A 24,881-nucleotide genomic window follows, 5' to 3' on the forward strand; every position below is an offset into this window, starting at 1 on the left:
CTTTGAAAACAATTCATTAAAATCTCGAGTTTTTAAATATATGTAAAACACGAAGGAGCAGATCTTTTATCACAAATTTTCATAAATTATATTTAATTTAGTTTATAATAATATAGGGAACTCAAAAATTAAAAAACGAAAAATCAAAAAAAATTACTTACTTCAACCTTTCTCCCAGTTATTAGTTTCGTTTTAAACTTGGTTTACGTTTTAGTTTTACTTTGCTATTCTAGAAAATTCCAAAATTCCTTTAGAGTTTATCAGTAAAACCACTTACTTTAAGTATTTTTTTAATTAGTTCGGTCTAATAGTAGATTACGCACCTATAATCCATGATGTTTTCATTTAAATTCAAATTATAACGAATTGAAAGTTTGAAGAAAATATTAATTTAGTTTGTAAATGAAATCCTTTTATAGTACTCTGAAGGGCTCTTAATACGTTTTGAACTTCCAAAATAAATTAATGTACTAAGTTACGTTTAAAAGAACCTTTTGTAACAATTCCAATATATATGTATATATATAAAAAACCGTGATAAATAGTAAAACCCACTTATTTTTCAATTAATACATTTCAGATACACAAATTAATTAAATAAAAGTATTTAAATAAGAATTGCTTCACTAAATTATGCATTTGTACTTTAAATAATACCTGATTTTGAAATTATATTAGAATAATTATATTGTTAAACTTCTTTCATTTTTAAAAATGTAGTAGAAAATGAAAGATATTTAAATTAAAACATTTCTTAATTTCTTTATTACCTAAAAATATTTACAATATTTACAAATTTTTATATTGTTTAACTTCTTTCATTTTTAAAAATGTAATTGCTTGACTTAAATAAAGCGTGAAAATTATTAGTTTCAAATGATATTTACAAATCTTATCAACTCTAAAGTCCATTTTTCAGGTATTAGTAAGTATTTCATACAAACTAACTTCTAAAATATGGATTTAGTTCGTAAATAAAATTCTTTTAAATTACTTTGAAGGACTCTTTATACGTTTTGAATTTGAATAATATTAAAAACAATAATCTAAGATACCCTTTTAAAGTTAAATTCCTTTAGTTTATCAGTAAAACCACTTACTTTAAGTATTTTTTAATCCGTTCGGTCTAATAGTAGATTACGCACCTATAATCCATGATGTTTTCATTTAAATTCGAATTATAACGAATTGAAAGTTTGAAGAAAATATTAATTTAGTTTGTAAATGAAATCCTTTTATAATACTCTGAAGGGCTCTTAATACGTTTTGAACTTCCAAAATAAATTAATGTACTAAGTTACGTTTAAAAGAACCTTTTGTAACAATTCCAATATATATATATACATATATAAAAAACCGTGATAAATAGTAAAACCCACTTATTTTTCAATAAATACATTTCAGATACACAAATTAATTAAATAAAAGCATTTAAATAAGAATTGCTTCACTAAATTATGCATTTGTACTTTAAATAATACCTGATTTTGAAATTATATTAGAATAATTATATTGTTAAACTTCTTTCATTTTTAAAAATGTAGTAGAAAATGAAAGATATTTTAATTAAAACATTTCTTAATTTCTTTATTACCTAAAAATATTTACAATATTTACAAATGTAATTGCTTGACTTAAATAAAGCGTGAAAATTATTAGTTTCAAATGATATTTACAAATCTTATCAACTCTAAAGTCTGTTTGTTTTATTTAAAAAATAGGCTTGTTCACTTTCGATTATTTAAACATTTAACAATTTTTATTTAACTATTGGTTATTTAAATAAATACCACTTTTATTCAAATAAATGCTTGGTTGGGTAAAAAACACAATTAAATAAGTTAAAATGATATTCTTTTTACCAACGTTTTTTAAATTGTAGTAATTACTACCTATATTTGCATTTCAGAAATCTATTTTAACATATTGAACGCCAAGAAAAGAGGCTTTTGTAGTATTTACTACCTATATTTACATATTGGAATGTAATTTAACGTATTGAAGGTAGAGTATAGAGATTTTGTAGTATTTACTACCTACATTTGCATTTCAGAAATCTATTTTAACATATTGAACGCCAAGAAAAGAGGCTTTTGTAGTATTTTTCCTCCTATATTTACATATTGGAATGTAATTTAACGTATTGAAGGTAAAGTATAGAGATTTTGTAGTATTTTACTACCTATATTGGCATTTCGGAAGTATATTTTAACGTGTTGAATGTAGAGTATAGAGAGTGTTGTAGTATTTTTCTTCCTACGTGACTACACCGGAAACGTCTCTGTGTTATTCGCTTTAGTAATCAAGCCGAATCTGAACATATGTTTTACTCTTTATTCTACGAGGTTTAAACATACACCATTTCAGTACATTCTTAACTTATTCCATACGCTATTTAAAACACATGCGATAAAGATAACGAGGAAACAAGTTAACTCTGAACATATATGTTATGCTCTATACGTGAAGGATGTTGTAAGCTTAAATTCATAATGGTTAATGTGTAGTATTTTTCTACCTTTTTACATTTTATAGTATTTCTTTATCTATATTTGTGTATCGGAAATGTATTTTAACGTATCGAACGTAGAGTAAATTTTTTTTTTATATTTTCTTTATATATTTGCGTATCAGAGTTGTGTGTTGTCGTATTAAAAGAAGAAAAAGGAACTTTTCATAGTGTTATTCTACCTATTTACATATCGGAAATGTATTTATATTTTACCGTATTTAAAATATAGGTAATTGTTTTTATTGGCTTGACTTAAATAAAGCGTGAAAGGTATTAGTTTCAAAATGATATTTACAAATCTTATCCACACAAATTTAATTTAATTTTAATTTTAGTGTTTTATAGTATCTTTCTGACTATATTTGTGTATAAGAATTATATTTTACCGTATTTAAATAGTAATAAAAGCGAATTGAAAGTTTGAAGAAAATATGAATTAAGTTCGTAAATAAAATCCTTTTATAGTACTTTGAAGGACTCTTAATACGTTTTCAACTTGAATAAAATTAAAAACAATAATCTAAGATACCCTTTAAAGTTAAATTCCTTTAGAGTTTATCAGTAAAACCACTTTAAGTATTTTTTCAATCCTTATACCTATATTTACATATTGGAATTGTTACAAAAGGTTCTTTTAAACGTAACTTAGTACACTAATTAAGTATTTTTAATTTACCGTAATTAAAATATAGGTAAGTGGTTTTTATCTTATTTTATACCTACAGAAGCGATAAATAAATTAAAGCAATAAATTTTTGGAGTTTGGAGATGGGTGGGAAAAAAAAATAAGGCTCTTCGTTTTTCCAACTGCTTTTCTGATGTACCCAAAAATGGACCAAAATAGAACAAAAGTACCCTTAAAACGACCAAAGTCACCATTTTCGGCCCTATGTACCCCATTTCGGACCAAAAGTACCCCAAACTGGACCTATTAGCTTTATTGTAATGTTAAACTCCCATAGAGATTCCCCTAAAAGAAAAACACTTGCGGTCCAATTTTGGGTACATGAATTATTTCGGAGAGGGAATCCATGTTTTAAATTCAAATTAACCGCGCGCCCGGGCAATCCGCGCCTCCCAGGTAATCCACGCCTCCCAGGTAATCCACGCACGCGCGCGCTATCTTCCTGCCTAGGTTATTAATCATACAACTTACATAATTTCTACTTATTTCGTACGATAAAACGCGATCGAGATATACGTTTTAAGAAATACTCGTGAGATTGGTTCAAGTGTCAAGCATACTACAATGATATTAAAATGAAGTTTAAAAATATTTCCATTCTACTTTAACAACGAATATTCCATGACGTCAAAACACTCTTAAATTCAAATTAACCGCGTCCCCCGGGGTAATCTGCGCACGCGTCGCCTAGGTTATCAATTTTTACATCATTTCAACTTATTCCGTACGATAAAACTTGATAAGATATACGTTCAAGTATCTTTCGAGATAAGCGTAGATAAATGAACAAGTTGGCCTGGACACAATATGTTGATATACGGGAAAACAAATCGTCGCGAGAAATACCCTAAATACATTGACTTTTCGACGATTTTACCCCCATTTCACCCCTTAAACCCCGGATTTCGATCCCGAACCCAAACCCGAACCCGGGATCGATGTCATACCCTCACTTTCCCTCTACTAAGCATTTTCCTGGGATTTTCATTATAAACCAGGGTATATAATATGAAGAAGAAAAAGTGGTTGGGCGATACTACAAGAATAGAAGTGTGTCAGAATTTTTAACCCGGTGTCCTAGCAACAGGGGGCATACCACCGGAGGCCTATCATCATAGTGCCCTACGCCAGCGTCCCCAAGCCCGGATAGGTGACAAATCCAGCATGGGTAGAAGCGTTGGGATAGCCAGTAAGAATTTGCCTGTACACCGATTACGTAATCATTAATGAGTTCAGATGATTACGATGAGTACAGAATGATTACGATGAGTACAGAATGATTATGATAAGAAGATAATGATTACGATGAGTACACAGGTAACCCAAAACTTTAAAATTGTTACAGATGAGTAATTGAGTACAGGATAATTCCAATGAATAAGCGTGATTACAGATGATTACGCACTTTACAGATGATTACACGTGATTACAGATGAGTACGCGTTATTTCATAATGATTACGGTGATTACAGATGAGTACGAAGATTACAAATGATAACGGGATTAAAAATAAGTACAAAAGATTACAGAAGAATACGTAATCATTACAGTTACGGTGTACACCGATTACGGGAAGTCGATAGGCCCTAGGGTAGTAGTACCCTACTACTTGTGGTCGGACCTTTGACGCAAGCCACTCAACCCAGCAGAAGGTGCAGCAATGGGTGGACCAATTCTCACTTCGCACACAGCCGTGCGAGTAAGAGTGGATGCTATAGCAACTCCTTCCGACACCCTACCTACGTAGGTAAAGAGTCATACCCTTTGTAGAAAGCTCCTAAAGGGGAACGACGGGACACAGCGGTCCACATAACCCGGCACAGCTGGCCACGGAGATCTCGGTGTGACTCCATAAGGCCGGGAAACAGGACCAACGTGCCCTCACACGGAGGCCCACCACCCCACAGCAGGCTACCCAATCCGCCGAGGCGGCTAGTTTACACGGACCCTCCCCGTTAGCCTGAGTCGAAGCTCAGTTTCCAGCCAAACCTGGCCAAAGTCGGAGGTGGAGATAGGACCATTTGATCAGAGCTAACATCTCCCAGTGCGCCACCACCCTTATGGGTTACAAGAGCCGGACCCCGACTCCCCGATAAACCCACCAGTTATTGCACACTCTAACCAATTTAGGGCCACAAGAATAGAAGGAAGCCCAAAGTAATACAGTACTTCTATGTACTTGCTTGCTATTTCGTTGTCATTTATCCAGCTTTATGATAAATAAACTAGCAGGTCATTTTCAAGAATTCTATTTGTTTCTTAGACTATTATGAACCTACATTTAATATTCTAAAATGCATTTAAATCGTTTTCGATGGCTAGTTCTTAAGCAGTCTATCGGTACGATTTAATCTGTCGTGTGTCCGTGGTTACCGTTAGTCTCTTCTATTTTACGCGCACGCGCAGAAAGCCATTTATTACTTTCAGTTAAATAGTTTTTGTTAGATAGATATTAATTAGAGTCACGTTGAATTGAATTAAGATGTCCGAGAAATAGAAGCATTCTGGTTCTTTTTATATAAAAAAAAAGTAAATTAAGAGAAGCCGTTAAAGCAGAAAAGCAAGCGACCGCTTTTAAAAAGTTCCTAAGTGTAGGCCTTAAAAAAACCCGTAAAAAGTTTCTTAATTAAGATGTTAAAGCAATTAATGTAATGAATAAAAGAATTAAGTTTACTAAGAACAACCCGTGAGTTAAAAATAAAAATATCCAGGGATAATTTTTATCTTTAACTCACGGGTTCTTCGTAAACTTAATTCTTTTATTTCACATATTAACCGTGATACTATTCAGTATGGACATTATAATTAATGTACTTAAGGTATACTAGTCTTGCCACCTTACCTAGTGTTTCAAGCTCCATGTAAAATGACCCTGTACCATAAAGAAGGTTAAATACGTTTACACAAAGTATTTAGAAAGGGATTAAAGGGATTATTTATTGTTAGGAAAACGGTAAATTTATAATTTATTTAGTCTCAAAATAAGAGGGGCGCCAAAAATCCCCCTTGCCCGGGTGAAAAATATTTCTTGAGCCGGCCCTGGTGGCACGGGGTGAAAACTTGGAACATATCCTTTTTCGTTAAGTTTGCAAGTTCTTTCTCCACGGGTTTACGGGGTTTTCGCCCGAGATCTTCGGTTTTCAATTCTATGAAAACTTGTTGAGGTTAACAGTAAGGGTAGGGCGCTGTTAATTCGCGTGGCATGAAGGGCTTGCCACCACCCTCCTACGCATTGTAACCCGGACACCTGAATTAAAGGCTTTAAAAATCGCTTGATGACTTCGGCCTAAGGTGGTGCCTTAGTTATTGGCCTACCAGATTATTATTATTACTGTTTTTTTTCTATAAATGATAATTAAACTAAAATAATGAAATGATAAGTGATATCGAAGATATTGGGTTGGAATTAGAGGCTAATTTAACGAAACAGTGATCTACGCATGTACCGCTAGAGAGTCTAGTTTTTTTCGTTCTAAATGTTAAAAACCTGTAATAATTTAGAATGCTTCAATAACTTTTAGCGTGGTTATAGGGTTTAATTATATCAATATTGATATTGCCTAAAAGTACAATATCAGGGCTTACGCTAAGCTTACAAATATTTTTATCGAAGGATTCCATGATTTTTTTTGGACCTTATTTTTTGTAGATTTTCTTCATTTTTTAACGTAAGTTCCCTTACATTGGATTATTTCGTTTACGGATGCGGATGGTGTTGTTTTTAATGTTTTTAGTATAAACTTACTTTTTTATCCCGATATTGTACCTTAACTTTAGGTAAACTTATTTATTTCACGCCTCGAAAACAAAACGTTGCGTACGAAAAGTGTTAACAAGTTGCACTGATAGTTTTCCGCTCTATGTGAGTGGGTTACTCTATGGTACCTTACGAAATTAAACGAAATAAAACGAAACGGAATAAAACGAAACCAAATAAAATAAAATAATATAAAACGAAACTAAACGAAATAAAATTTAAAGCCAAATAACTGAGCGTAGCTCTCACTGTGGAAACTTGCCAGGAAAGTTGGCTGTCCGTCGCGCATTGGGGGAAAGGAAAAGTGGAGCTTCGGAAAGCGACTCTAGAGAAAAGATTGCTGTCCGTCGGAAGCCAAAGGAGTTGGGGAAAAGGGAAGCTTCCCCTTGGAATGACGTATAATGCCGTGTCGCGAGTTAAATTATTGGATGGTATAATTTTTTACCCAGGTTTTAATATTGCGCGCCTTTTAAAAATTAACAATAGTGGATTATCTGCCAAAAAAAACAGAACTTGAAAGGCTTAAGATACTTTGCGGTATTACCACATAGGCCAAGTTTCAATAAGATAAGCAATACCTGTGTACAGATATTTTCGATTTTTATTTTGTTTTATCTTTTCCAAATAAACAGTAATCTTTGGTAAACTAAATTATTTATCTCGCTTTTCTTTCTCTACTTGGGTTTAATTAATCTAAGACTAATTAACCACTGGATTTGCAGCTCGCTCCGCTCAAGTCTTTGTTGAAGATGCCGTTTTCGGTTTTTGCGACGACCTAGTATTAATATTAAATTTAATTTAACTTAAAAAAACACACACACTGGGTGTGTGTAGTATAGATACACAAAATTCACATTCCCTCCTTCGATTATTAGTTTCATATAGACTAAAAACTCTTTTTAGTTCTTCGTGAAACCATTTATATCTCACACAAGAATATTCTTCCTTTCAATACTCGTGCCTGTTGACGACAGGCGGATAGCGACCCGACAAGGTCCTGAATGACGACAATACTTTTCGAATAACGTAGAACTGATGACGAAAAAGAAAAAGGTTGAAATGCAAAACAGTACTAACTTTAAAATGAAATAACGGTTTACAGACACGTAAACTAAGTTTTGGCGCCTGACGGCGCCACGCACTCACTTCACTCGAGCGCTTCAAAGTCCTGGACAATGATTGAAATTTAACGCATTTTAGTGGCGTAAAAACATGGCGGAAATAATTTATATTATTATTAAAAATTAAACCAATTTTAATATTATAAGGCTTACGGGTAGCAAGTAAAGAACCAGTCCCTGTTCGATTTATGGAAGGTGGTAGTCAGCCAAAATGCACAGATTTTGTTGAGTTAAAGTTCAAAATAGGATATTTGGGAACCGAAATTGAAGAGCTGGAGTGCAGGATTAATATCGGGTTTACGATACTTGATGCGTAAAGCTTGTTTTCCACTAGCGCGAGTCATAATGTTATTTTCTTTACGCGCGTAAAAACGTTTGAACGTTTCAAAGCTGAGAAATGCGTCGTTGCACGCGCCAGTGGAAAACAAGCTTTAGGCTTGGTGCTGTCCTTTAGGTTGCGATATAGATGGCCGATAGCTTTTTTTAGTATCGGGCCGTCAGTCTGTCAGAATTTATAGCCCGGTGTACCTAGTAACAGAGACCATACCACAGGAGGCCTATCATCATAGTGCCCTACGCCAGCGTTCCCAAGCCCGGACAGGTGACAAAACCAGCATGGGTAGCAGAACCCTACTACTGATGGTCGCACCTTTGACGCAAGCCACTCAAACCAGCAGAAGGTGCAGCAACGGGTGGACCAATCCCCACTTCGCACACAGCAGTGGGATTAAGAGTGGATGCTAAAGCAACTCCAGCCGGACACCCTACGTCACCTATGAAGGTAAAGAGTCAAAACTTAGTTTAAATGTCTGTAAACCGTTATTTCATTTTTAAAAGTTAGTACTGTTTTGCATTTCAAACTTTTTCTTTTTCGTCATCAGTCCTACGTTATCCAAAAAGTATTGACGTCATTCAGGACTTTGTCGGGTCGCCATCCGCTCGTGGTTGACGTCGTCGGTGGTGTATAAAATTATTTTAATACAGAAAAAGTAATATTTAAAGCATGAAATGGTGTTATTATAAAAGTTCTCATTATAATAAATAAGCTTAACAATGAAAATTACCTGAATAACTACGTAATCTTTCAATCAAGACGGAATCGAGATTTTTATATTGCTTACTGGAATTTCAATTTAAACATCTTTGTCGGCATTAAGTAGGAGTCGTGACAATGAAAGCCAAATTTCAGACTATACTAATACTAATACATGGCAGGACGTTTAAATATCGGTCATTACTTAAAAGCCTTAAACTGCAAGAATGCAATGAAACTTGCGGTTGTATAAATAGAAAACATTACTTTTAAACTTCATGTTTGATAATGATAACTAAATGTCTAACTGTATTATTAAAAACTGTCGCAATAAGGCCTCAAACAAAAATCTACGATTCTACGTTGTTCCTAATTTCGTTAAAAAACCTAATCTTGCTCTTCAGTGGACTGAAAATGCGAATGATAAAGTCAAAACATTCTACCAACAGGTAACGACACTTAAGCCCTGGCCACAGCCGGATAGAAAATTGGAATTCGACGAAGGTTTTGTTCGTAGGGCTAAGTCGTATAAAGTGTGTGAAGAACATTTTACGGAGGATTGCTTTGAAATTGACTTAAAAGCCAAGCTACTCAAGAATATAATTAAATACAAACTGGTTGAAGGTGCTATTCCGTCGTTATTTAACAATGACAGTGATGATATCGTTACGCAACCGAACGGAATTTTTGAAGTAGCGAAGCCAGCTGCACACAAAGACCAAGAAACACAGACTGCGGCAATTTTCGTTAAAATTTTCAAGCCAATAGTAGCTTCTGTAGAAACTCAAACGATTGTACATTCTTTAAATCGCGTAACGCAAACGACATTACTTTATTCGGATTGCTCTACAAACGTATCTGAAGCCCAGATACAGCACGAAATGGAGGCACTTCTTAAAGTTATGGTAAAAGAGGTTTCGAAAGATCACACTTACCATACTCCTTTGTGGAAAGTCAAAGTTTTTTCTTAGCTTTTGATATCTTAATCTTAATGGACGACGAGTATCGCAGCTAAGGAAACGTAATGGACAAGTATGTACCTAGTACTAAATATTCAAAGTGTCGTAGAAATCCCATTTTATTACAAGTTTTAGTAATTTTATGAGCGTCTTTAAAGTGGACATCACTTCACGAAGCTATTGGAAATCGACGTAATATAAACTAAACATTCAAGAATTCGCCAAAAAAATCAAAGCACGGCCCATTTGCGAAGGAATGAAAACAAACGCACAATGTTTGTAGAAATCACATCTATGGAGATAAAACCAAGATAGTTTTTACAAAACTTCCCAACTCTCGTAAACCATTGGCTTAACCATTTAAATACTTGTACTCAGAACCGAGCAAAAGTGGGAAGAATTTGTTATTTTATTTTAAGTTTTTTGAGGACAAATACCCCAGCCCCCTGGTTCCTATGTCCCTGTGTATCGTTCAACTTATTTCTAGATATCGAAATATTATAATATACTTTTGTAAATGTAGAATGCCAAATAAAGATAAATTACACACGTCAGTTTTTTAAATAATTATATAGTTTTCGGTAAAAAAGTTGCTACCCCGTGTAGTTATGTCTAAAGTAAGTGACAGTTGGGATAGGTGATTCGGAATGTTTCGATAGCACTGCCAAGTTAGCTTGACGATCTTATCTTTCCAATGAAAATATCTGAAAAGTTACCGTTTTCAGTAGCAAAACATCACATTAGTAACCAAAAAGTTTTCTTTATAAAATATAGAAACTGTTGACAAAAGTGGTACTTCTCTCTTATAACGAAATCCCACGTAAGTCATTGCAATAAGAACTTTCTACTAAAAACTATATTCAATCTAGCTTACTATGTTTTGCCATTAAGATAGCGCCATATGCGAATCTATTTGAATACAAGTACTGTAAAATCTATATTTTGATTATACGCCTAGTCCCTACAACTGGAGTCTTCCGCGCTTGAAACCTTCGCCTCCATCACAGTAGGGAGGCATCGATATGGGTACAACCGATATATCGGCGCTAACTTTGTAAGATATATCGGCTGATATTAACAAAGTTATCTATCATAACAGTAGTGAATATGATAAAATAATTGTAAAAGACGGTTCAGTACACCGTCATACCATTTTATTCTAATTTTTCATCAAAAAAAGTTTGCAAGAGCATATTCGAATATGTTTCTTTTCATTTTACGTGATACATATTTTCTATTACAAATCGAACATCGTGGTTTTTTATTGGTTTAAACTCGTAACTCCCGGTCTAAAAAAAGTATATACGATCTAGCTTCTGAAGTCCGGCGTCCGTGGCGCGGCCAATCAAATCAAATATTATCATTAGTTAGTTAATCGAGAATTTTGCTATTTTTAAATGTTTTTCTAAATTTTTTTCTAATACAGGTATCGGCCAATATCGGCTTCAGCGAAGCCGATATTGGCCGATACCGTTATTAGAAAAATAGGCCGATATATCGGTGCATCTATACATCACAGTTCTCTTCTCTTGTCGAGAGAAAATTAGACTACTGATTGTGAGTTTAAATAAAAATATTCTTGTTATCAGTTCGTTTTATAGAGATTTTGTTTCGTGGCAAAACGTACGCCATTCTCACTCACTTAGCAGTGATTGTAGCTGGTTATTTCGAAAAATTCCACCCATTTTCCTATAATCATCCTACAGGTGCTTTAAATTTTAAATTCAACTTTTCTATACCAATAAATAACGCTACCTCAATGTTTGGTTAATATTACATTTAAAACAGTGTAACTTACACGAAAAAATTTACATTTTGGCTAGCCAAAACATCTGCTGTGGCGATCTTTACTCAATGTTTTAAACAAAGGCTTACCTTGATGGCGCTTCAGTGCAATTACGTAGAAACAGGGAAATTTAAGGAAGGCAAGTCAGAAATATGGGTGTCATCCCAAAGCTTTCGTAATCTTATCTTAAGATAAATAGTACTAGTTCAACTATTATTTTGTTAATTTATTTCAAAATATTTTCGTTCTTTTACAACTTTTAATTTTAGATTACAATTAAGGAAACTTTTGGAATAAAAAGAGTAAGACTGCGTTTATGTAATCGCCATACAACATTCACAAGTATATATCTCTTATGGAAAAAGTATCCATCTATCTACCGTCGCAGGCTTCACGTAAAGTCCATTAGGCGCCAAGTTCCCGTCGAATTACTTTTCCTAGCCGTGCAAAATTATATAATTACACTGAACAGGAATATGGACTATTTAATAAATCATTTGGTCGGTGTGATAATTTTGTGTGCAGGGCTAAATGCATCATATAGGAATTCCTATATGATGCATTTAGCCCTGCACTGTTTTGTTTCAAAAAACATTTTGAAAACAAAAAAGCGATTAACATCAACAGTATAGGGTGTTGAATACTTCTCTCGTAAGATATTTCTGGCATTATCAATACATCGCCACTTTTATCTAAGAGTATAACTATTTTTTAATCTTAGAATAATTCAATCAATAATAAACATTGTCAGCCATAATAACGACAGGTTTTCGCGGGCTAAACAAATCCCATTGACTTTCCAATGCTCTAGGGTTCACATACAGGGTCTTTTTTTTTGCTCGGAAAAGTGTTTTTTTCAAAAACTATTTATAGTACCGATTTCAAATTTGGAAGGTCAATTCTCTATACCGGGGGACATTAGTTTGAGAAATTTGAGCGTTTTCGGTAATGTTTTTCACCAATTTTGAAAAATTATTTTTCGACCACTAGGTGCGAGATAAAAAATTTCTATTATAAAGTTGTAGGCCGTCATCGAAAACCCTTAAAAATTGTTCACTCGACGAAAAACAATTTATTTATCAGTGAAAATTCGAGCTTGAAAAATTTACAAGTTGGTGAAGCCAAATTACGATTGTTTGAAACGATAATTGAAACCGAATTACCTAATCCAGTTGAAACTTTGGTTAAAAAAACGACCGGATTTAAAAAACACGAGGCTATAGGTCAATCCTAAACATGCATTGGGTATTTAAAGGAAAACTTTGGGAGATTATTATCAGTGTTTGATAATATTTCGAACAATGCCTCGTTATTCAGTAGCTGAGCGTACCGAGATAGTTGCCATTTACTATGGAGAAGCAGCGCAAAACCTTAGAAGAGTGACTGAAATCTTCGCAGAAAGACATCCAAATGGAGCACCATCTGTAAATACAGTAAGACGAGCAATTCACGATTTCAATCAATTTGGTAACTTGCAACCTAGGTTTCGCGGATTGGGTCAACCGGATTTAGACTTCGAGAACAATGTACTCGCGTACTTTGTGGCATATCCTCGTCACAGTTGCGCTAACGCCGCTGCTGATTTGGGTTGTTCTGCAAATCGTGTGTGGAAAATTCTTCGTAAGAATCGCTATCACCCATACAGAGCTACGCTCCACCAAGGACTAATTGACGGAGACCATCAAAGACGTTATGAATTTAGCAACTGGTTACTAAATGCTGTCCAAGAAGATAGACAATTTTTGCGCCATGTTTTGTTCTCCGACGAAGCGTCATTTTCTAGAGATGGGCCCTTTAATCATCAAAACAGCCATCTTTGGTCTGACATCAACCCACATTGGGGTTTTGAATATCATCACCAGGTTCAATTTGAACGGGTCAATGTTTGGGTTGGACTTGTTGGAAACCGTTTGATTGGTCCCTTTAATAATAATAATAATAATAATAATCAGCTAGGCTAATATCCAAGGCACCACCTTAGGCCTAAGTCATCATGCGACTTTTGAAGCCCTTAATTCAGGTGGCCGACGAACCTCAACGGCCAAAGGTATTTACATTTTCTACAGAACGAACTGAGTGACGCAATCGACGACCTTCCATTGGCTGAAAGACGTCAGTTGTGGTTTCAGCAAGATGGCGCCCCTCCGCATTTTTCCCGGCAAGTAACTGAGCACCTCAACAACGAGTTTCCTGAAAGGTGGATAGGGAGAAATGGTCCAGTGCATTGGCCAGCAAGGTCACCTGACCTAACACCGCTGGATTATTTTCTCTGGGGATTCGTTAAAGCAAAGGTATACGCCACGCCCATTGAAACTAGGGAGGAACTCATTAGACGAATAATCAGTGCTTGCCGAGACGTCACACCAGAAATGGTAGAGAAAGCGTTTGAGAACTTAATTGTCCGCGCACAAACCTGTGTTGCAGCCAATGGTGATATTATTGAAAATGTTTTGTAAAAATTTATGTGAATAAAATATCTGCATTTAAAAACCAAACGTGTACATTTTTTCAAGTGTGAAAACTCTACTACGTTTGTATTAGACTTGTTCCCTTTTCAATTATCGTTTCAAACAATCGTAATTTGGCTTCACCAACTTGTAAATTTTTCAAGCTCGAATTTTCACTGATAAATAAGTTGTTTTTCGTCGAGTGAACAATTTTTAAGGGTTTTCGATGACGGCCTACAACTTTATAATAGAAATTTTTTATCTCGCACCTAGTGGTCGAAAAATAATTTTTCAAAATTGGTGAAAAACATTACCGAAAACGCTCAAATTTCTCAAACTGATGTCCCCCGGTATAGAGAATTGACCTTCCAAATTTGAAATCTGTACTATAAATAGTTTTTGAAAAAAAACACTTTTCCGAGCAAAAAAAAAAGACCCTGTATAACGTTAGTCAATCGAAGAGCTTTATTATCTAATCGTACGTGTAAAGTTCAAATCGTAGTCAGCCTATTCGTTCTCCCAAAGAGCCGAAAATATTTAATCAATCGTTATATACTTTTTATCTCCTCAAGGAGAATTAGCTCTTTAGGTATCAAGGATATTTTTCGTCTTCTATTCGGCTGGAATGTAAAGGGCTTGAACTTCGTTTTCCATCGGCATTGCGACAGTGAATCTAGGATTGTGCTACGAGATCGAATAATTTAAAAGCCATTCTTTCAAAGATTAAGGTCTAAAAAGTATGTTACAAATTCAACTAAGAAAATAGTCGTTAAAGGGCATCGCACTTCTTCTATGGGATTTGGCTTTCGACCGATGTTTTTCAAATTGAAACATGTTGTTGGGCTTCATCAAAGGAGTAAAATTGTCCATTACCATTTTTTCCTAGCTCCTATAGTTTGGCCAGTACCAACGGTCAAAAGTGGACGAAACTTAGTGTAGTCTATTTGTTACAAGAAGTCTCGGCCCATCGCTTATTCATGGCCAACTTCGCGCGCTCACTACGCTCGCACGCGTAGTGAGCGCGCGAAGTTGGCCATGGCTTAGCGCTCTATGTTTGCGCGTCGCTAGTCCGGGCTCACTATCAATAGAGGTTTCTTGCCGAAATTCCGGGTGCTTTCCAAAACCGAGCGTCGTATTTGGTTTCGTTCTGTTCGGACGACTTTCTGATCGCACGATGAACGAACTCAGTAGATAAATATTTAAGTATTGAGTCTTAACTGTCGTGTGACCGTGACTTTAACTGAGTATGTGCTGTATCGATAAATAAGTGTTTGATCTGTTGTTGAGTGACTGTTTCTTACCTATGAGCGAGTGTTGAATGTGGGATTCAACGAAACGGTTAATCATATATATTCTGATTTCTTTAGTATTTCTTTTATTTTATTATTGCTCATAAAATGTTGAATATTAAATAATTCCACGTACGAAAATTCATCGAATAATAAGTTGCGAGAAAAGAAATAATGAAGTAGAGGTGTAAAAATCTTGGCAAGAAAACTCTATTGATAATGAGCCCGGACTAGCGACGCGCGAGCGTAGAGCGCTAACCGATGGGCCGTGACTCCTTTTAACAAATAGACTATACTAAGTTTTGTCCACTTTTAACCGCTGATACTGGACACACTATAAGAGCTAGGGAAAAATGGCTCCTTTGATCAAGCTTAGCAACATGTTTCATTTTGAAAAAATCTGTCGAAAGCCAAATCCCATAGAAGTGCGATGTCCTTTCAGTATCTTATTCGTAAAAATATAATTAAGCGAGTATTATAAACACGTACTTTCATAAAATCCTTTATTTCGAATAGAAGTCTTTAATCATGGATCCTTGGATGACGTCCAGCAATAATGGTATCATTGCATTTTTCTGTATTCTTATTTGATCATTAATAATTTCAAATTTATTTATAAAATATCTAATCTTACTAAATTACTAGATAATTTGTTTTTAAAATAAATAATTACTAAACACTTAAAGTAGTTACTTATTATTAAAATAAATTTATAGTGTACAGATTTACTACTTTTTAGTTTCATTTTGAAATATACACCGAGTAAAGCTAAGGTGTTGGGGGTGTCGGGGTTGTTGTAGTTAGCGTTGTTGGCTCGAGCGGAGTGGTTAGCACTTTCGCCTCGCAGCAAGAGGAGCCGGGTTCTATTCCAGCTTGTGGCAACGGGTGAAAACTCGGAACCATTCTCTCTGCGTAGAGTTTGAAAGTTTTCTCCCCCTGGTTAAAGTAGTTTTCTCCCAAGTTCTTCGGTTTCCCCTTTCCATAAAAGCTTGTCGAGGTTAACGGTAATATTGAATGTAATCAGCTGTTGGCTCACGTGTCAAGAAGGGCTTGCTACCATCCTCCTAAGCATTGCAACCCGGCCACCTGTTTAAGGCATTCAAAGTCACTAAATGACTTGGGCCTAAGGTAGTGCCTTGGGTATTAGCCTAGCTGATAATAATTATTATTATTATGTAGACGGCTACTCAGTTTCTACAATGATTCGGATTTTTCTACGGGGGCCGATAGCTTCTACAAGGAAAATTGTTGCGACACAAGGCAATTTGTCTGTTATTTTAAGATATATTAACTGTTACTAATTCTTATAAATCTAGAATTGCACTGCAATTCTTCCGTCCGAGTCCAAGGAGGCACAATTACGCCACTTCATCGGAGCTTTAATGTAATGCAGACATCCTACAAACCCATCAAACCAAAAAACGTCCAAGATGAAAGGCAAAATTCCGGCAACTCAACTGTAACAAAAGAAAGTCAAAATTCCGGCAACTCAACTGGAACAAAAGTAAGTTAATAAGAACCACCAAAGGACTGAATTTCCGAGAGTGAATATGTAGAATAGTCCATACAATGGACTTTATCATTCTTTATATGAAAGTAAGTTTGTTATATAAATCTTTTAAAGCAAGTGGCGGCTCGACATCAAGTATTTCTTTTTTCAATAGATGTCACTAGCGTCGAATAAGGCGGTACTTATAGGTGCCCCTCGCGTTGACTGGATCGTTTGTAAAATGATCAAAAACATAAATTTCAGCACTTATAAATGATAATTTTACCCGGGATATATAATTTACGTTAAATTCCACTAAATAGAGTATAAGTTGTCTAACTATAATACTCCACAATGGCTCTCTGACGACATTATCATTTGACTATTTTTTATTTAGCCTTCTTTGCCATAAATAGATGGCACCACAATATCCAGTAAAGTAGCGTTTTTCGAAGAATCGCTCAAGCATCTGATAGATTCATGCCCATCTCTAATAACAGGGACCTTTTCATAATACAGGTGGCAGTGATAGAGCCGCCACTTGTTTTAAATTATTTTTGTTATTAATTAATTTTATCTTTTGGAATCCCGACTGTTTTACAAATGCAATTTTTATTGAATTCGTATAAGTGAGTTATCGTAGTTGTGGGCACTTCCCGGGTTCGATCCCTTCTTGCGGCACTTGATGCAAACTCGAAACTACTCCTTCGGTGACTTTTCAAGTTATCTCGTCACTAGAGTAGGTTTTCCTCGAGTGTTTCGTTTTAATCTAAGTAATAATTTGCCGAGGTTGAAGGTAATAGTGAAATTATGCAGTCTCTGGCTCTCATGGTATAAAGGACTTTCCATCGTCCTCTAACGTGATCCTGGTCACCAGGAATAATGGAATTATACGTCGCTGGGCCAACGTATGTGCGTACTACCCAAGCAGATCAAAATATTCCATCCAATTATTATGTTCCATATTAGGTATATTATCGGCAAAGTTTGCGTCTGTCTGTTTGCTTACGTGGCAACACCATTTGTCTAAGAACGCTCATACTTTGCACAGTTGTTCCTAAAGTATAAAGTAAGCGAATCGCCCAATTTATGTCTATTCTCCCAACCTAAGGTCCTCTGGCCCCTTTCGTTTTTTTCCGATGTCTGAAATTTTCATATGTTTTCGTGTTTTATACAATATACAAAATAAATTAAACACGTGGACTTGTTAACCTTAAAAAAAAACTCCACGATATAAGAACCTTTATGGTTTTGAAGTCGATCCACGTTGACTTAAACTATTTTACCTCAACGTGTTACTATTTTCTTGCAACCTTGAGCCAGGTGAATGTAATACTTAATAAAACCTTGTTAAAATACTTATTACTATTTTCAGTGCGTGATATTTTATTTTCGCCGTTGATCCAGTGGCGGCCTAAGGGGGGGGGCGGTCCGCCCCGGGTACCAGGGCAGCAGGGGGTGCCATCGGAGAAGCTCGAGGGGGGGGGGTGCAAATCAGCACGATTAAACTTGAAGAAGACGGACCCGTGAAAACTTCTGCACGGTCCTGGGGGGTGTCACAAAACACTGCCGCCGGCCCGGGGACCCAGCCTTCTTAAGCCGCCACTGCATTGATCTGATATTTCTGCTTCACCTTCGAAAAGTGAAAAAATGTAAAATTGTCCGCTATAGCTTGACGCCCAAATTTTGCGGTTGATAATGGCTAAAAAAGATTTTTAGCTTTCTAGCTCGCTACCGGTGGCCACTCATGTTGTTTTGCGCTTCACATATTTTTATTAAGCAATTTTATGCAATCCGTTTTCTATTTTCAACTCACAAAATATTTTTAATTTGGCGCTCATTAGATAAATTTTAGGGGCTACCTATGCCCACGGCTATGCTTAGCTGTAACTATATTCAAAGAAAATATACTGTCTACTTATAAACAGCCATAATGCTCATGCATTGTTTAAATTGGCGAAGCCCACGATTTGGAGCGTAACAAAGTCTATATGTCGTAATGCATATGTTTCATTTCAGGAAACTAACCAGTCCAGTGGATAAGAAATCTAAGCTCATAATTTTCAACAACGAATTAAACTATTGAATACATTAATCATTAACGTTGTTAAAGTGATGACGCTAACCGATTTTGTGGTCTTTATTACGGGGTACAGCGGTATATAATTTCTGAATGTAATATCAAATTTAATATATTCGAATTTTGAAACTTGAACGAAAACTTAATTTCTACTATTAAATTAACAAAAAATTCATTTCTAAAATAAAATATATAACAATACTAAAGCCCTGGAATATTTAATCTAGAAATACGGTAACGGAAATAATCAGCTAAGCTAAGACCTATGGCAACACCATAGGTATTAGTAAACTAGCGACCTGTAAAGCCATTAATTCAGGTTGCCGGATTATAATGCGTAGGATGGTGCTAGCAAGCCCTTCATGCCACGCGAGACAACAGCTCTCTACACCAACTATTAGCGCTGGGGTAAGAATTCCTTCAGCATCACACTGTATTGAGTTAGTCAGGCCCAAAAAATTCGAAAATTTAAAAATAACTGTGGTTTATCGAATAGAGTGTTAAATCTGTAATAATTAGTATATAAACAAAATATCTCCGGTGAGCTGAAGCCCGAAAGGTGTACCAAGTAACAAATAAAACTAAATCGAATGTTGGAACAAGAACTTATTCAGGTAAAGAGAATAAATAGCCGCCGCTATCAACTCATACGCTGTTCAAGGACCTAAGAAGGAAATAATGTCTGCTTAAAAATATATCAGATTTGTAAAATGAAATTACGTTTTTTACCGCTGTTAAAACTACAATTATATTTTTAAATTTTTACAGTTCTTATATTCAAGTTCACAGTGTTAATATTTTAGTAACAAATTTCTCATTACAACTATACAGTTTAATTGAATAACCAATATTTCATACATTGTTGAAGTGTAAGTAACGTTAATTACAAAATAATCGTCTGAATTCAACCATTTAAAATCTATTCTTTATTTTTACATATGTTAAATATTCATTAATTGTTGGGACGGTCCTTAAAACGATCCCAGCTTGTGGCACTGGGTGAGAACTCGGAACAACTCCTTCTGTGTTGTTTGCAAGTTCTCTCCCCACTGGCTTAAGGGGTTTTCCCTTGAGCTCTTCGGTTTCCCCTTCCATAAATCTTGTTGAGGTTAACGTTAATAGTTAGTGTAGGGAGCTCATGGCTAGCGTGCCATGAAGGGCTTGCCACCACCCTCCTACGCATTGTAACCCGGCCACCTGAATTATTGGCTTTAAAAGTCGCTTGATGACTTAGGCCTAAGGTGGTGCCTTGGGTATTAGCCTAGCTGATTATAATTACCATAAAGGTAACGCAAGTTTTAACATAATCTTTGGGGTAAAGAATGGGGATTTAACATGCGGTTAATACAATGGGAAAATGTATAGAACGTCTAAAATTTTCTTGTCATTTAAAATCTTGATCTTTCTTAATTTGTAATTTTGCAGGAACTTTTTTTTAGTGAATAGTTAAGAATAGTATTTGTTTAAATTTTAAAAAATTTTAGGTTTCAGAAGATATCTAAAAATGGATATTATATTAAAATTGTTATTGTATAAAAATTGTTGTTGAGATGGCGATACTGCTTTCGCGTTCACGTAATTTAACGTTAGTAACTAAATCTATTGTACGTTTATTTTACAGCTTTAGCATAAAAAAATGGTAGATGCAATGTACACACTAGCGTTTTAAGCTAAACCTTGGCAATTAATCAATAAGTTAGACGAATATTACCAAGCAGTGTTTCATAGAGCCCAAATTTTGGCCGAAATTAAAAAATGATCCATTACAAATAATATTTAAATTTTTGTAATTAGGAAATAAAGGAGAGTGACGCAGCACCAAAGGTTTTTAGCTGCGACCCCTAGCGGCGACGTTACTTTCCCGAAGGAGCTCAGGGTTTTCGTTAGTGTTATTTTATAAATCTTAGCGAATTAAGAACGTCGAAAAAATTCACAGTCATACGTTATTTCAAACAATAGTTACAACTAGTTTAAGGGTTGGAAAAAGCCATTTTGGAGCATGTTAACACGTGATTTATTCCGAAAGACGCATGTAGATAACTACAACTTTTTCAACGTTTATTAGTAAACGTTACAATTATTCCATTTAATAATCATTTTAAGTTTCCCTTCGCAAAACGGATATAAAATAATTTAATTAAATTTTATTATCTTAAATATTATAAATTTATCTTTAACGAAAAATATTGGTTTTTGTTCGAAAGGTTTTAAAGCAAATGGCGGCTCGACGTGAAGTAGACCGTGTTTTTAATAAAACTAAAATCACGGTAGACAAATATCGTCAGCAGGAATCCATACTTCTACTTGGAATGCTTATCGCGGCAGGTTTTCGTCGCGATGTGGTTGACGGTTTTTTCGTCGTCACTATGTTAACTTAACAAACAACAACGTGAGAGGGGAGCGCGCGCAAAGGGGTTTTTTTTTCTCTCGTAAGCGGGGCCAAAGCCGTCAGAGTGATCTTACCATACGCGATATGGTAGGAGAAGCATTCCATGTAGAGGTATGGATTCCTGTCGTCAGCTATTTCCCTTGGTTATTAAAAATAAGAGAACTAAAGACCTCAGAAATCTTTCTACTACACCTATTTCTACTCTAGTATATCGAATACAAACGCTAAGCCGCTCTACCCCAGAATTGTCTCAGGTTTCATCGTAAAACCCACCGGATTTGATGACCTCTTCGAAAGTCATTCTTCTTACTAAATTGGCATAAATGCCAATTATTTTATTTTTTATAGTGATGTGCATACATTTGGCATACAAATCGGAACCTTTTCGTTTCAAAATTTCTAAAATTTCAATACAATTTCCTCTTTTTCCAATTTTGTCGGTAGATGTATTCCCTTGAATCTTGTTGAGCACATATAATTATGACTTCCACTTTTGATCCACTAGATTTGGATTCAGTGTAGTCTAAATACATTTTATAAACTAGTTGGTGAGAAGATTTATAAGAATTTTTTCCCTTGTTGTTGCTCAGGCTTTCCCCAGAACTATCCTCGATTTGAATTAACAATATATTTCCCTTACATATTTAATTACACGAATGTGACCTACTTGAGTTAAGAGATTTTTGAAAAAAGCACACATTTTCAGGCTGAATAAATGATATTTTTAGAAGAAATATAGTATAGAAAAGAAGTTATTTAAATCTGTTTTAATTTGTGTTATTAAATCGCCCATTTTCACAGTTCTGCGCGATTAATTTTCAAATAAACTGTTGGATATAAGTCGACCCTTAGTCATGTTATAAATGTGCAATGGTTTTTTCAAGTCGCGACAGCTCTTACAATTTAAGGTACGTGTTCGGACTCTTATTAATAGTTGCAATGATAAGACTCATTGGGTCGGTAAGTGGTCCAAAACATCAGGTCACCATACCGACTTTAAAAGAGAACAAAAACGTACTTACCAGTAATTATCGCAAAAACGTTTACGACTTTTAGAGTCGGCATTTCGACCAGGACCGAAAAGCGACTTTTCGACCAAAGCCCGAGCCTTAATCAACTCTTTGTAAGGCGCGGCGTTACCGGGTTATCAGACTTACCAAAGATTGTCAAAACACGTGGAATAAAAGCGACTACTCATATTTTATTCTACGTGTTGGTTGGGTTCGAGTAACAATCTTTTAATAATTGGCGGCCATTTTTCAGGATGGCTGACAATCCTACTAGAATTGATTCCGGTGTCTTGGTTTTTCGTATAAACCCTCTAGCATCAGAATCGATACGCAATAGAAATACGCAATTTCAGGCAGTCGGCCCGACGAAGTTTTGGAGTCGGTTAACCATCACATTAATAGTCGTTATAGAGTCACGGTTTGAAAATGGGCCGACTGTGGCCCAACGTCGTTTTGGAGTAAGAAACAGGCATGGTTCGTAGATAAATTTTTTACACTATTATGTTGGAGTATTCCTGCTTATCCGAAAGCAGCAAAAGCCGGTTTTCAAAAGTGGGGGGTTGAAGGTATTTTCAGCTTCAAACATTAAACATGCAAGAATATGTTCAGCTCATTTCTTAGATGACGATTTCGAAAATTCTAAACTCAAATCCGAACTTCTCCAGATAAAAACCCGTAATTATTTAAAGAAGACAGCAGCACCTACTCAAAACTTAAATGGATGTCAAAAATTACCAGAAACCAATTCAGAGGATGTGACTCCTACCAAATTCCAAACAATAACTGACAATTTTAACACTGCTTATAATTTAAATAGTCAAGATAAAGTAAATAGTTGTGAATCCAATTCTGAACATACTAAAATATTCAAACTTAATCAATTTATTACCAAAACAAATGAAGTTCCTATTTTTGCTAAGATCAATGAAGATTATAATTCCAAAACCCACCTAGTTTCAAGTACCACAGAAACCAGTAAAGCTCATAGTATTACCAATAACAGCAATGAAGTTCCATTTTTTACCAAAACCAATGAACACTCTAATACTATGATAAACAACGAGCTTCCTATTAAGTTTCTTAAACTTAAATGTCTGTGGAATTTAAATAAATTTAATATACTCTTAAAAGAATTGTTTTGGTAGATATGATAAGCCTACTACTACAAGTAGTTTAGGAAATTTAAAAATTATCTTGCGAATAAATTTAATTCAAGACCAATAGAAAAATAATTCTTTAAAAGTCTTATTGCCGTCTTAATAATAAAAAATCATACTAAAATATATTTATGTATTATAATTATTATTTCATTCAATATATTATAATTATTGAAATTATAGGATTTACATTTAATATTATATTTACTCTATTCCGAATATTATTTTAAGTAAATTCAAATACACGTTTTGAACTTTATGTATTACCAGCCACTAAATGTCTTTCTGACATACGCAAATCAGTATGGTATAAGCTTCCTACAAATATGAGTCGACCACATATGACGTCAATTTATCTCTATCTCTGAGCCGAGACGGGAAAAGTTCCAAACTTGTTCCTTGAATGCGCCCCCCTTGAGAAACAGGTACATTTTTAGTCGGCACAGAGTCGACCTTTAAAGGCCGGCCGACCTTAATTCCCTAGGACATTTCGACTGTAAGACCAAAGGTCGGCCGACAGTCGGCCAGCCTAGCCATTTGAGGGCTTTGTCCGACGTCGGCCCGAATTAAATATGCTACAGGGCATAATAAGAAAGTTTGTTTCTTATTTACTATCTGAATTTCATTACTCTTATAAATTAATACTAAACATTGTTAGGTCTTTTTGAGTCGGCAAGAAGTCCAAAATATTAGGTCACCATACCGACCATAAAAGAGATCAAAAGGGTACTTACGTGGAGTTATCTCAAAAACGTTTAAGACTTTTAGAGTCGGCCTTTGGACCAGAACCCAAAAGCGATTATTCGACTAAAGCCCGACCCTAAATCGACTCTTTGAGCTCCAGGGGATGGCTCTTGCCAGATAATTTCAAAAAACGTTCCATTGCGCCTTTCTGACTACTATCAAAACTATCTTCTCTCTTCCACTTCTGGCGTTTTTGGGCCCCAGATAAAAACTTTCGGGTGCTCATTTTTTAAAAACTATTTTAAACGAAGCCAGTTTTAGCTTAGTAGTCCTCAAAATGACTGTTTGTAATAGCTTAGTAGCCTTGAAAAAACTGTTTGTAGTAGCTTAGTAGTCTTGAAAAAAACTGTTTGTAATAGCTTAGTAGTCTTGAAAAATACTGTTTCGGTAAAGCGGAGCTATAATACATATAAATATAATAGC

General features: G+C 35.0%; 1 protein-coding gene and 1 long non-coding RNA gene across 3 annotated transcripts; one reads left to right on the forward strand and one right to left on the reverse strand.

The window, feature by feature from the left end:
- Nucleotides 1-8,574: 8,574 nt before the first annotated feature.
- LOC149956275 (uncharacterized) lies at nucleotides 8,575-9,076 on the reverse strand. Its single transcript, XR_016478181.1, has 2 exons — nucleotides 8,920-9,076; nucleotides 8,575-8,848 (listed from the first exon to the last, which is right to left on the reverse strand). It is a non-coding gene; the product is annotated as an uncharacterized LOC149956275 (long non-coding RNA).
- A 5,785-nt stretch (nucleotides 9,077-14,861) lies between these two features.
- On the forward strand, nucleotides 14,862-20,579 carry LOC149956276 (uncharacterized). Of its 2 annotated transcripts, none has more exons than XM_090164687.1 (4): nucleotides 14,862-15,037; nucleotides 16,106-16,148; nucleotides 16,906-17,093; nucleotides 19,098-20,579. In XM_090164687.1, exons 2-4 carry the CDS (start codon nucleotides 16,118-16,120, stop codon nucleotides 19,119-19,121), a joined length of 243 nt encoding a protein of 80 aa, XP_090020813.1. In that variant the 5' UTR covers nucleotides 14,862-15,037; nucleotides 16,106-16,117; the 3' UTR covers nucleotides 19,122-20,579. The 2 variants fall into 2 exon arrangements, with proteins under 2 accessions (XP_090020813.1, XP_090020812.1); XM_090164686.1 differs by lacking the exon at nucleotides 14,862-15,037 and adding an exon at nucleotides 15,771-16,014.
- The last annotated feature ends 4,302 nt before the right edge of the window (nucleotides 20,580-24,881 follow it).

Source organism: Leiobunum rupestre, chromosome 2 (assembly GCF_980474605.1).
Source record: "Leiobunum rupestre chromosome 2, qqLeiRupe1.1.hap1, whole genome shotgun sequence".
Lineage (NCBI taxonomy): Eukaryota > Metazoa > Arthropoda > Arachnida > Opiliones > Sclerosomatidae > Leiobunum > Leiobunum rupestre.

What these genes read in the sequence shown, in the direction of transcription:
- LOC149956276 (XM_090164686.1), top strand. Translation starts at nt 15,943, where the DNA reads ATGGCTCCTTTGATCAAGCTTAGCAACATGTTTCATTTTGAAAAAATC. An exon ending in GAAAGCCAAATCCCATAGAA is followed by an intron (nt 16,015 to 16,105) that starts GTGCGATGTCCT and finishes TATTTCGAATAG; the next exon opens with AAGTCTTTAATCATGGATCC. An exon ending in GCAACTCAACTGGAACAAAA is followed by an intron (nt 17,094 to 19,097) that starts GTAAGTTAATAA and finishes GTTTCATTTCAG; the next exon opens with GAAACTAACCAGTCCAGTGG.